General features: G+C 38.9%; 1 protein-coding gene across 6 annotated transcripts in view; it reads left to right on the top strand.

The window, feature by feature from the left end:
• The first annotated feature begins 13,048 nt into the window (after nt 1-13,048).
• Nucleotides 13,049-13,679, top strand: part of SPNS3 (sphingolipid transporter 3 (putative)) — a 30,568-nt gene continuing 29,937 nt past the window's right edge. For all 6 annotated transcript variants that reach the window (XM_032993738.2, XM_042791855.1, XM_042791853.1 and 3 more), the window contains exon 1: nt 13,049-13,358. In XM_032993738.2, the coding sequence (XP_032849629.2) occupies nt 13,151-13,358 (208 nt within the window). In that variant the 5' untranslated portion in view covers nt 13,049-13,150. The remainder of the gene's footprint in view (nt 13,359-13,679) is intronic.

The following is a 13,679-nucleotide window of genomic DNA, read 5'->3' as shown; positions in this document are numbered from 1 at the left end:
CCTTATCCTACTGTTTGCTGAGGCAACACGCAGTACATTTTAGGAAAAGATGTCAAGATAGGAAAGACTGTTTTCTTAAATTTGTTTTACTGTCCCTGGCATGCTGCCTCTCTGCAGCCGTCCTTGCCATCTCTGTATTAAATGGAAGGGCAATAAGAATTCAGATTACTTTTTCTTTCCTCAGACCATTTCTTGTATAATGACTGTTCAGATCTTACAGTCATTTGCTGTGGTCCTTACTGCATTAATCTTTTCTCTTGACAAGGGTATATTATCATAATAATTCATCTTGTGGTTAGAATAGGAAATCCTGGAAGTTTTTCTGTCACCTTAAAAAGGATCAAGGTTTCACATTCCGCATCTTACTTTGCTTGAATATGATGTCTTTCATTTGACTTTCTTCCCCAATTCCTCATTCACAACACAAATCACAGATTACAACAGTAGATAGTTTCTGTTCAGTAGAGAGTCTTCCAGCTGGATTCACACTGTTACCAACATCTGCTCCCCTACTTCAGCTTCTTGGCAAAAACAAAAACCTAATGGTAAGATAGACATAGCTCCCTGTAACGTGTTCTGCAGTGTTCATCTACTTTTACATGCTGGAGTCAGTGAAGAGACATTTTAAATGGTAGCAACGTGAAGTATCAGTTTTTAGGCTTAAAAGAAGTTCCTGTTAGGCAAATGGGGACCATTTCTATGTCCATTATAGCATTTGCAGGCTTGAGTTTCTTGCGGTTTATATCTAACAAACAAGTTGTTTTCTTAACGGTAAAGGCTAATTATTTTTAAGGGCTTATATTCTGGATCCAAACTGTCACCAGGAAACAGTATCTGTTGGCTGAGCTGTGGTGTACTGGTCTACCCCCTCACACTTCTTTTTGCTGTGCATTTGCTGATATATAAGTAGCTTGCTCTAGGGAGTCTCTCTCTGAATAATCCTTGACTGAGTTTGCTTGTGAGTAGTAAAATCCAAATTACTTCTTCATATATTGTTTGCAAAGGTAACAGTTGGCCAGTACCATGAATGTGTATCATAAAGCCATATGCTCTGAAAATTCCTTGTTAAGAGAGAATTTGGGAAAAAGGAGAGAGCAATTCACTGTATTTTGTCTTTGATTCATAGCTCCCTTCTGGCTTGAATAAGAGCGTAACAAGGACTAAAAGCTGTTTTGTTTCCAATTAGGTATGACCTATAAATAAAGTAGGGGACTAAGCCTGGGCTGAACACATCAGTCTGGGCAGAAGTATTTTGCGTAAGTTGAAGGCTACTCCTACATAACAAGTTCAAAAGTTTAACTGTTACTCAAATGTTGTTGGGCTCATGTTTCACTGGGAAGTGGGGGTGTGTGTGAAAAAGCAGGGTTTCCTGGAAAAAATGGACCAGTGAATCAGTAGCATGGCAAACAGAAAGAAGCCTGGTATGGGAATTGCTGCAGCTGCTACAGCACATCTCTTCAGAACATAACCTCCGTGCAGAGTATGATGAAAATGTTTATATTTACTTGTATTGTAGCAATGTTTAGATTCTCCAACTCAGATCAGAGTTCCGCTGGGTTAACACTAATCCTTGATGATCTCCTGTAGAGGTAAGATCTCCATTCTTCCATAAGAGTCCAAATAGCTAGGATGAACATGTGTGGCAGTGCATGGTGCTAAAATGTCTTGCCCAAGATGCCAGAGCAAGCCTGTACTCTAGTACAGAAATAGGAACTGGTCCTGACTTCCATTCCCTGACACATGAAACCACAATGGCTTTAATGTTCAGAGCTCACTATGTGTCTGTCTGTCATTCCTTAATAAATCCAGCAGTATTCCACCTAGGTCACTGACCACAGATAAAGGTTTCGGTTGTGGCACAAAGTGTGGAAAATGATTGCTTGAGCCAGGGAGAAGGTACGTAGATGTAGACTAAGTTGTTCAGTGAAGGATGATACATAAACAAAGTGTTTTGACATGACTTTTGGAGAAGATTTCTGGTATGAGTCAACTTTGACAGAAATGGTCATGGTAAAACAGTCTCTGGAACTGCAGGAAATCCTTATGGATTCTTATGGTGGTGTTGAGTCAGACTTTTGGCAGGAAGGACCTAGGTAAACCAGAATGACCTTGTTGTAAACTTTATTTGTATAAGCTTAAACTATTACTTAAGCAGATAGCATTCTCAGCTGGGAAACTGAGACTCTGCCTAGTCATTTATGTTAGGATCAGGGTAAAATGCCCACCTGAGAGATGTTCACTTTATACAACGTGGACATAATTTCTTCAAAATGCACTGGATTTCTTCTCTTATTGTTAGTGAGAAACAGCTGGCTTCAAAAAGACAGCAAACAAAAGCAGCAGAAATTAAAGCAGTGATGAAAGACTGGCTTTGAATGCCAAAATAGTTATGAGAAGGGTTAAATTAAAATGAAAATTGCAGTTTTCTAGCTCATATTTCTAAAGAACTGAGCATGAGAAATTTTTGCTTTGCTACCTGCAAAGCCTGGCCTAATTGACCCTCAGTTTAATATACCTGCTGGAAAGCAGTCATGAGATCCACCGCTGTGTGAGTTTGCAATCCTTGGAACAAATACAACGATGTGAAATACGAGGCAGGTAGTAATTGATTTGTCTTTTCTAAAATGCTGGCATGTTACTGGAAGAAAATAAACATCAGTATTCTTACTTGAAGAAGACAAGGACATATATTTAAGAATGGTTATTTGTGTATTAATTTGCTGCCAGAAGTTAAAATACTGTTTTCACTACTTCCTTTTTCTATCATTGGCTTAAACCAGAGATTTAAATAATTGATTCATTATTTAAAATGGCAATCAGGAAGTCTTAATTTATGTGATTTATTTTAATATTTATTATTTTACGTTTATAATTCTTAATTATTTTCTTAAAATCAGATTCCTTGTGCTTGGCAGGATGTTACTTTTTGTCAGTCAGAAGGACAGGAGTAGTCATTGATTTAAGGTACATCAACATATATTTATTGAAACTTTGAATTATGTTTTTTTAAGTTGTTAAGTACTATGTGAGATTTTTGGCTTATTAGATGCTGTGAGCTTTTAACTCATTATTTCTGTTACATTTAGATGGGATTCAGTTAAAATGCACAAAGGAATCATTAATGAGAGAGGAAAATTTGTGTTAGCTCCCCCAGTGTCCAAGATATTAATACCACCAGATCTTATCCTCCCACAAGTTAGAGCTAATCATCCTGCATCTTGATTTTGCGCATGATTTGGAAAAGATAAAAACAAGCTGGCTTCCTTTTTCAAATCCCAGTTTAGTTCTCATCTCAGAATGAACCAGTCATCAAAATGAACTTGTTGAATAAACTGAAATGAAGAATTCACTTTCTTTCTGCACCTGCAGATGAAGCTAGTGTTGTAAAAAGCTGGTTCAGCACTCAACATGCTATTTCTAGCCACTTACTCAGTAACACCCACCAGTTCGGTGTTTTGACTTTCTCTGAAATTTCTGCAGCAAGCCTGGACTGCTTGTCTATTTTGTACTTGGTGATGCTAGATTTTACTGTAATGTAGGCTGCCCTTATTTCACATCTTATTTTAAATAGGGCTGGTTTTAAAAGGACAGACATACTTGGTTTAAAATAAAGAATTACACTTTAAAAATTGTTTTTCCTTTTAAACTGGTAAATTCTTTGCTTTTTTTCACACTTTGCAAAATGTATCACAGTTGATACCACTTGCCTCAAATTGTGGCTGATAATTGTTGATTACAAGATATAAAAAGTACTCGGCAACAAAGTTATTTTTTTCCTGGAATCATCTAGAACAGTAAACTTGCAGTGCTTTGAGAAATACTCATATATGTATGTGACACGTTCTAGCGCTTTTGCTAGTACAAAATTAGTACAGTGCACAAAAGGGAAGAAAATATGTATGCATGACGGGTAGGTATTTCGTAGCAAATTGCCATAGAGATTAATGGAACAACGAATATAATTGTAACCTGCACAGGGGCTGTACATGAGCATAAGCAACACGACCTGTACTGGTATAGTTCAAGTGGCAAATCCCTTAACATGAATGCAGTTATACAATAGATGAGGATGAGGCCCACATGGGAAGCAAAATAGGTTAAGATAGTATAACTACAGACATCTATGGGCTGTAGTGTTATCATATAATACAATATTTGCCTCTACTGGAAAATTACACTACCATAGTTCTCATAATATACACATGTACTCTGGCATTGAATTTAATTTCAACAGAAGCCCAAGGGAAAAACGGGCTTTGAAGCAGACAAGGAAATACCAAGCAGGCCTGTTGCTGGTAACAGGTGAGTGGATGAAAAGGGTGAATGCCTCTGACCTGTGGAGTCTGGCAACTTTTTGCTGCAATCTTGCTACAGTGCTGGATTTTTCTGATCTCGGTGTCTTGCTGTGTATGATTGGTTTGTTTTTCTGTTAGAACTACATTATGAACTTCTCAGAGGAGGAAAAAGGGGGAAGGGGAATGGAGGCAGTGAAAACACAGGTGGCTTGAGTTATATTTGACTTTTCTGAACAGATTAATCATTTTGTTGATTTATGCCATCCTTATTCTGTACTTTTAAAATTCTTTCTTAAGGAATCATCTTAATGAACCAAGGCAGAAAACAGTCTATTGACATAAGCCTTATTAAAGTGAGTTGAGGTGAGGTAAAGAAAATTTTTTTTTTTTTTTTTTTTTACAGTTTGGAAAATTGAGTGACTGCAGTTCTTCCATGACTTTGATGAAGTTAGTTAAATTCCTGTAACTGTTCTAGACTTTGAAACAAAGGTTCTTCTTAGCTTCATTTAACTTGGAGATTTACAACTGTAAATTCTCAGAACACTTTTTTTCAAGTAAATATACCAGCTGAAGTTGGTATTAATGCTTTTATTGATAAGAGCTATATCATTATGTATTACTTTCTGCTATGTGTTATTTTTAGCTTAAGACAACAGTGTTGCATAACCAGGGAACATGATTAAAAACTAAGTATTAATGAAAAGCATCTGAAAAGCTACTTTTAAGTATGGAGTAGAGACTTTGCTGGTTGCTGGCTCATAAGAACAAAGAGGTAATAGTTATTTCACTGGTGCTGAACTTGTCATAAGCAAAAGCAACGACTAAAGCCATGAGAATAAAATTCTTTTATTACCAGCCTGAGATTCTATATTATTATGCTGTACTGAAAGTGTGTAAAGCATGCAAATGCCAGCATGATTCCAGGCAAGAAAGAAAGGCCACATTTTGTTCATCTACCTTTTAGTTTTATGTGGATGACCTTTTGAGACCATCTTCAGACCCAAGTAAAATTACTGGTAGTATAAAGAGTGGATGGAAGGAGATTATGAATGGAATGGATAGATAGAAACGTAAGATATGAGTATGTCTCCTTTTTAGTTTAGTATTGGTAAGTAATTAATAAATATAAATGATTAATATCATGGTGTTATTACTGTGGTTGCAAATTTTATAAAGAATATTATATGCAGAACAGAGCCTGAAGAACCAAGTGCTGAAGCCTGAAACCATCTTGTGCATTAGTTAACAAAAATCAGACGTTAAGTAGAACTGTGCAAGTGTTTCAGAGTTTTAATGTTTATTGTTTTCTTTCTTCCTTTTAAGGATCAATGGTACCATTTGCTTTGGAGCTAGGGACTTGAGTTCCCTTTGCTTTATCAAAGGTAACTGGTAGCAGAGTAAGGAATTCTTCCCAACTCTTTGTCATAAATATCAGCATCCAGGGATTAGTATAACTAAGAGCTTCAAAATGACAAAAGTTTTATTTTGTTGCTGTCAGAATTTGTTTTCCCATGCTAACAATTATGTATGGCTATAGGGAGTTTGTGTACTTAACCTTAAGGGTGAATACAGCTTGCACTTTGTCTTACTGGAAGCATTGAGAGTGACAGTAAATTTGTTTGTGCAGAACACTTTTCTGGGAAGTAAAGACATTCTCAACACTAAATTAGACTGTTCTTAATTTAAATCTATGTTTATTCAAGTTTTTACTTAACTCTAACTTCAACATTCTCTGTAGTGATTAAAATACTGTGTTCACTTGCAGAATACTCTTTCAGTCTGGAGGTAGCAAGGCTAGGAAGAAAAAGGCTTTCATAGGGAAAGGCCTCCATTTTTGTTCTGCCAATGCTTGTCTGTTTGTCATTACTCACAATAAATGCCCCCTTATCTGTTATGCTGTCTTCTTAATTAAGAGGGCTCTTGGTGTATAAAAGAGAAGACTGCAGTGGTCAACCAATGGTTCTGCTGGGGATGAATGTTCCACCGTGGTAGAGAGGTCAAAACATAAGTTAAACAGACGCTTAGTTCCACAGTTTTCTTCCCAAACCCATGCAGATTTCACAGCCCTTTTCTGCTATAATTGTGTCAGAAAGATCCAGAATCCTAAAATGCAAGAAATCCAGTTATTGGATACACCAATAAAAGTAAGCTTGAGCTAAAAAAATGGTAAAGGCAAAAGCAGTTAAATTGGTTAGCAAAACAGTTTCTTTGGCGCATAGTAACTATAATGCCTCACTTCTCTTGATCTCTACGAGCTGTTCTGTGCTTAAATAAATCTCAGCTAGAAGAGGAAGATCTGTTCCTGTGATGTGTGGCTTCCTCCTTTGTCTGATGTTAATGCAAAGTGTTCTCACTTGCAAAGAAGTTTTTGTTTTTTTTTTTTTCTTGGTGGTGTTTTGTTTTGTTTTGGTTTGGTTTCTTTTTGTTGGCTTTTTTTTTTTTTTTTTTTTTGGAGAAGAAAGAGGGAACAATTCATAGAACTGGAGTGTGATCATCTTTTACTGCTCTGTGATTATGTGCTGGAACTGTCATTTCGTCTACTATACCTTTTGAAGCAGAATTATATGATTACAACTGAGGGCAATGTTACCTGTGGAATAAGGTATTTAGGTAAGCACCCCAAGAAATTTTTCATAAAGTTGCAGTTTGTTTCACAATTAAAAAGGCATAGGAGAAAAGTCTGAACTAGCCTCCCTGCCCAACCAAAAGCATGATCTGTATTCCAGGAAGTTTGAAGTTATATATAGCTTATTTGTCAGTAATAATGAAAAAGGTGGATTTTATAGTTTAAACTGTGTAAATTTTATTTGCTGCTATGACAAGGCTAAAGTATGCTTACACTGGATCCACACTGTGTTTTGTGCTATTACCCAGGCAACTTGAAAGAAAGCATCATAAAAGGAAGTTCAGGCTGAGGAGCTAAAAAGGATATGGTAACTAAAAATGTGGCATTTACTGAACTTCACAGAATGAGAATCTTCCACTTAAGCGTATAGTGGAACAGGTGGTCCACCTGGTTTACTCAAAGATTTTGGTAATAGAAGACTGCTTGTGAAGTGTACTGGACACTCTGGATGGTTCAGTCCCTTGCTACGTATTTGTTCCACAAGATGTATGCAAAGGCAAGAAACACACAAATTGAGTAATAGCTGATACTGCTAGTTCTGCCTGCAAAAGTTTGAAAAACTATTGGCAACCTAGTCTTGATTATTCACCTACTAAATCTTATTCTAAAATACTAAATATTACATAACAGTATTTTACGTCATTAGCAGTTGCTACCTGGATTTTAATCATGACTAAATGCGGCCACAAGCAATACACTGAGATAGCGCAGATTCAAGAAATTACAGGTACAGAATTTCTCAAACTTCCACTGGAAGGAGAACACTCAGGTTCCCTCCCTTTTGGCTAGTACAGGCTGTATATTCCAAGGTAACAATAATTTGGCAAATGTACATCAGTCCTGAGGACTGAAATGCAAGAAAAATATACATGTTAGTAGATGAGTCATCCCTGGAGTTTTGCAATATAGTCTTTTACAGGAACAGGATAGACTAATGATTCTTTAATATATCTGAAACTGAAAATCATGCTGAATTTTACACATTATTACATCACTTGAGTAGCCTGCTCTTGTGTCAGGTTGGTCAATGTTTGGTTTAAACTGTAGGTCAAACTGCCATCCCTCCAGACATGCAACCCAGATACTAATGTTTATGTCCATGTTTGTCTTTATGTTTTATCATTGCAGACTGGATTCAAAACCAAAAGTGATTTATTGTGCAGCCTTGGTTCAAATAGAGATCATAGTGACAAACCTTAAGAAACCCACAGCCTCTTACCTAAATCTCTGTCACTCTGCAGCTCTTTTGTAATCATTATCATTGTCTTTGAATCCCCTTGGAGTGAAATATTTCAGGTAGGTCCAGCCATGCATTTATTAAGCTGTCTGCCTACCAGAATTATGTTGAATTTCATTTTTCTGATGTTGTCAGACACTAAAATGACTAAGTCTTGCAGCAATCCATATTTCAATTACTTGCAGAATCTCATGATTTATGAATTTGCTTTCATCACAATAGGTTTAAAATATGTACATCTCAAAATGCAAACAATTCCCATATATGCTTGCAAATACACACAAGCATGTATTTTCTTTTGGCTACTTTATGTTCTCTGTCCGGGTGATGCACAAGAGAGGTAAGATACCAAAAGCAGCTTCTTTCTTTCTTCCTAAAATCAGTATTGGTGGATCTAGTCAACACTGACTGTTATTTCCATATTCAGTTCTTTCATAGACTTTGTTGCTGTTTGCTATTCAGTGGGTTAATAAACTTCTTTTCATTACATGTATAGAAACGGTTTGGAGTTAATTAGGATTACAAAATATTTTTCAATTTATATCTTTCTGATATCTTGGTTCACTATTAGTACCATTCTGATGTAGCTTTCTGGAAAAGCTCTGACAAAACCTCCAAAACTGTCCATGGATGCAGCAGGATCCGTTAGAGGTTATTTGGGTAAATGAATCCATACAGAGACATTTTGTAGTAAATACTCAGAAATCCCTTCAGGGAAAAACTGGAAGCTCTCCCATCAGTTGTCTCTAAATGGCCCTGTCTGGATTGCAGGTATGGCACAGCATGTTTTTTAGCAGCATCATACCTGGGTTTAGTTAAACTGACAGGACTACACCAGCGGCTGTTACACATGCTGCTTCTCTGAGTCTTACTCGGTTAACATGGCCCTGCCTTTGAGCGCACGAGGCATCTTGTCGTCAGCTGCCTCCTGCCCACACGGCTGGCTTGTTTCTTGCTCATAACGGCAGCACAGTGGCCAGGAAAGGGTAGTTCCCCAGTCTCTCAGGCAGAGCGCACAGCACAGAGTAAAGACCCAACAGGACCTGCTGCCCAGATGCCGAGTGGGTGCCTAGACAGACAGGATGCTCTAGATGAGTAATAGCCAAGGAGAACTTATCTGAGTGCTCTAGTTGAAACAAGCCAGCTTCCCAAGCACAGAGAACTCCCATGGCACGGCCTGCTGAGTATCAGTCAACCAGTTCAAGCTACCACCAAATGTGGGTGTTCATCTGGGGAGTCTCAGTGGCATCTGTCAGGTTCAACTGTCCAAACAACTTTCAGGTACCACAGCCAGATTCAGAATGGTATAAGAAAATATGGGGGGGGGGGGGGGGGGGGGGAGGATAATGCCAAATGCCTAGAATAAACAGGTTCTGACTTGCTGCTACCACAGAAGGATTTAAGTTCATGACACAGCTATGAGGTCTCAAGCTTAAATGAACCATCAAGAGAACGGAGCTTGTGAAGGGAGTATGATGGATAAAAAGCTGCTTTTTATATTGCGTTGGCACCAGGCACCCCTAGTGTAAGCTATGTAGGCAGACACTGCACTTTGTGCCATGACAGCCGGTCCGTATCCTGACTGACAGAAATGAACAAATAAGGAAAAAAAAAATTTCACTATAAAGAAATGAGCTGTAATTTTGCCTAACAAAAGTTGACTTGTATTGTATAGTGGCATTCTATAGCTCACAGAGCAAGAGTGGATCATCACAAAGGCTTGCAGGAATTTTTTGGCATGGTGTTGTTTGCATGAACATGAAGATTGTAATCGGAGAGAAGGACAAATAGGCAGTTAAAGGCAGGATAGCTGTCAAGGAATGATGTCTATAAAAGCTGACAGAGTAAGGCTAAGGCACAGAGGGCCTTTTAGAAGCGACTGCAGACTTGTACTCAGCAGTAACAGTGGAGTGGACGGAAGGATATGGGTTGTGACACCGAGGTAAGGGAGAGAGGGGGACAAAGCAAAGGGAGGGCGATGTCTGGTACCAGTAACAGTGGCAGCTGCAGTATATTCGGCATTGAGGTCCCATATGACAACCTGGCTCACAAGTTTGGTGCTGCAGACAGAAAAATGTCCAGCTAGTATAGCATCAGAAAGCATAAAGTGGGAGTGATGTCTGGAAGCTTTAATGAAGGGCAAACAGGGAATCAAAAGTCTAGGAAGAGTTTAGAACTGGCGGTTTGGTGTTTGTGAACAACATTTTCTGTTTAACCTGACTCTGGCAAACTTGGAATTTGGAAATTCCATTTCAGGAAAGCAGAACCGAGTTCTTGCCACAACAGTTATAGTTAGAAATCTGCTTTTGTCTCTCTGTAAACATTAAGTCTAGCAGTAGATGTCAGGAGTTGAGAGTGATATAGGATGTGCCCCAGAAACTCAAAGGACGTTTGGATCAAGAAACATTTAAGCCATCCAGAGTGAGAGTTAAATCCTGACAAGCTGCCCTGTGGGGCCTTCATTACGAGGTTTGAGATGTGGCTGAGCCTCAAATACGGAACATATTCCTGCAAAAGGATACAGACGCCGGACCCACTACTGCCTTGCATCTGAAGAGAACAAAGATGGAAAAAACTTAGCACAACTTGGACTGTTTCACTTCCTATTGCTAACGAACCTCTCTGCCGCAAGCAGCTGAAATTCGTCAGTCGGAGTCCCCAACGCCCCGCTTAGGCTCGGATGCTGGCTGTTGCTGTTTTTTTTGTGTTTTTTTTGTTTGTTTGTTTGTTTTTGTTTTTTTTTGTTTGTTTGATTTTTTTTTGTTGTTGTTGTTTTTTTTGTTTGTTTTTTTTTTCTTCTTTATTTTTCTTAAGATAAAACCGGTAGCCCGCCGGCCGTGGCTCGGGGCCGCGGGGCAGCCGCGCCGCTCAGCAGCGGGGGGGGGGGGGGGGGGCGGGGGGGCCGGGGGGGCGGGGCTCCGCCCGCTGCCGGTGTTTGAGCGACACCCAGCGGCGCAGCGCGGCAGCGGCTGCCCGGCGCCGCCTCGGGCCCAGCCCCCCCCGCGCAGGGGGGCTGAGGGGCTGAGGGGCGGCGTTCGCCTTCCCGCCTTTAAAGCCAGCTGTAATTCTTCCAAGTAACTTTAATATTTGTGCAGCTTTTCAAACCCACGATTTGGGCTGTAGGTAATGTTTTAATTTCGACAAAGTTGTGCCGAGTCTTTACTGCTCCCGAGTTTAGTCAAACTTGACTTAACTGGTTTAATAAAACAGTGGGGTTCATAGATAATGTGACATTTACTCAGTGAAGGTTTTACAGTCTATAGTAGAGAAACAGGTAGCAGTGGTAATATTGAATAGAGAGGAAAAATTGCTTCCTGATAATAACCTGACACACTCTGAAATGTCTTTGGACACAAGCTGACTTACGTGGAGCTCCTTTGAACAGGAGTGGGGAGAGATGCCCAAATTCTCTATCTAAATCCTCCCATAAAAAGTTGAGAGCTAAGATGGTACAAAAAAAAAAAAATACACTTCTTGAAATAAAATTAATATAGACTTATGCATGATTAAATTAAACATGCCTTCCAGTTAATGAAGAATAAGTTCTTCATGAAATAAAGACAGAGTAAAATACTACAGTGTTGAGCACACAAAAGGAGTCCGGATTTTACAAAATGGCCAAGAATACTAAGCGCTATTTTGTTTTTTAGTTTAGTCTGAAGCGTGAAACACACAGTGCTTAAAAAAACCCAACCATAGACTCTTGTCTTCATGCATGAGTCATACAGTGTAATCAGTACTCACTCCAAGTAGCTGCTGCACTCTTAAACACTTACAGTTTACTGTTAATTTTCACTTTAAACTTTCTTAACAGGGTGCAAAAAATAAATTGCCTTCTGAAGTCGGTAATCCACAAAATGTCTCAAAAGACACGAGACTACTTATGTGTCTAAAAAATAATTCATATAATGGGAAAACTGATGCTGGAATTAAGTAAGAATACTTTTTCAGTCTGAATGGTCAGAAGAAAGACAAGGAAGAAAGGTATCTACACACCCTGAAAGAACAAGAACACCTCTCTGTGTCCTCCTTTCTTCCCCTTTCAGACCCCTTTTTGGAGGAGAAAGGGGAAGAAATCCCATTGCACAATTCAGAACTGTGGAAGGTGCACAGTTCTAGCAGGAGTGAAGAAGAATGCTGTTATTTCCATCTCCCTTTCTCTGCTTACTATAGCATTCTGGGTTGTTTTGTTGTTGTTGTTTGTTTGCTATTTTCCCCTTAACAAAACACGAAAACTAGCAAGTAGTCTGGAGTATAAGTCTCCTGCTTAAATTGCTGATTTGACCTAAAACCTTAAGACCTTATTGGAAAGGATTTTGTTCTGGGTGTAGATCTGGCCAGTGCAAAGCAGATGGGCGTTAGCAGGGAGAAGTGACTGCTCAGGTGGCAGGGACAAGGCTGGGTAGCCCTGTTTTAAAGGCCAGGGGTGCATGTAAGTGTGTGGCAGGAATAAAGGTCTGAGGTGCACAGAAAGCAAATGACTTGTCCAGAGTTGCACAGGAAGTGTGTGGTAAAGGAGCGATCAAGTCAAAGAGAGGTACCTGGTCTAGCAAATGAGCTCATTTTTAACTTTCCCTCTCTACTCTAGAAAGGCCATTTTTAGCTCTGGCAACTCAATGAAACTTTAGCAAAAATTATGATTAATTTTGCATATCTGGTTTCTGTGAGATCATTGCAAAGTTCTGTGCTTTTATTTCTTGGATGCACAATTAATTAATCTGCTTTTGTTTACATTATTTTTTCCTTGTCTTCAAGGTATAGCACTTCAGCACTTTTGTTTTTGCAAAAACCCAGGACTGCAGCTTCTTTCTTTGTAAAGTTCTAACTACTGCTGCAAGGAACATTTCGTTTCAGTTTTTAGTGGCTGAGCTTCATTGCCGGAAATGACCATAGTGATTGAAGTTCCTCATGGCCTGAACACAAAAGTGACTTGTAGCTTGGTGCACTAAAGCAACACTTCATGATCTATGGTGACTTTCTGCCCGGGGAAATATGCAAAATCCTGGTGCACGTGAAAACACAGTCCTGAAGTCCCAGCCGCCTCCTGAGGAGCAGAATTATGGAGCTGCTGCAGCACATGTGAGACAAGGTCCATTTATGACTGTGTCAAGGAGCAGCCCAGCAAGGAGAGATTACCTGACAGCTGCTGTGCTGTGCTATGCAAACTTAATAAATTTCATGGATTGGTTCATTGTACCAGGTGAGAGCCTATTTTCTTCTTCTAAGGAAAAAGAAATTTAAGTTCTCAACAGCTCTACTTACTCTGTAGTTACAAATGCTTTCTAAAGTAAGTATATGCTTTATGTCTTTTTAATCTTTCTCACTTACCTGCTTTAGCCTGTTGGTCATAGTTTTAATGAAACTTCCAGTTATAAATCTTGAAATAACAATAAATGATGTATTAGTTATTAATGGTTAGTAGAATACTTATAAAAATCACATCTGTTAAATGCTTAGGATTCATATTTTTAAATCTAAGTCTCTTATAAACAGACGTTAGCATACAGAGCAACTAGTCTAT

This window comes from Tyto alba, unplaced genomic scaffold, assembly GCF_018691265.1.
Source record: "Tyto alba isolate M040663 unplaced genomic scaffold, T.alba_DEE_v4.0 Super-Scaffold_19, whole genome shotgun sequence".
Lineage (NCBI taxonomy): Eukaryota > Metazoa > Chordata > Aves > Strigiformes > Tytonidae > Tyto > Tyto alba.
Note: the sequence above shows the minus strand (reverse complement) of the source record. Positions and strands in the feature narration are given on the sequence as shown.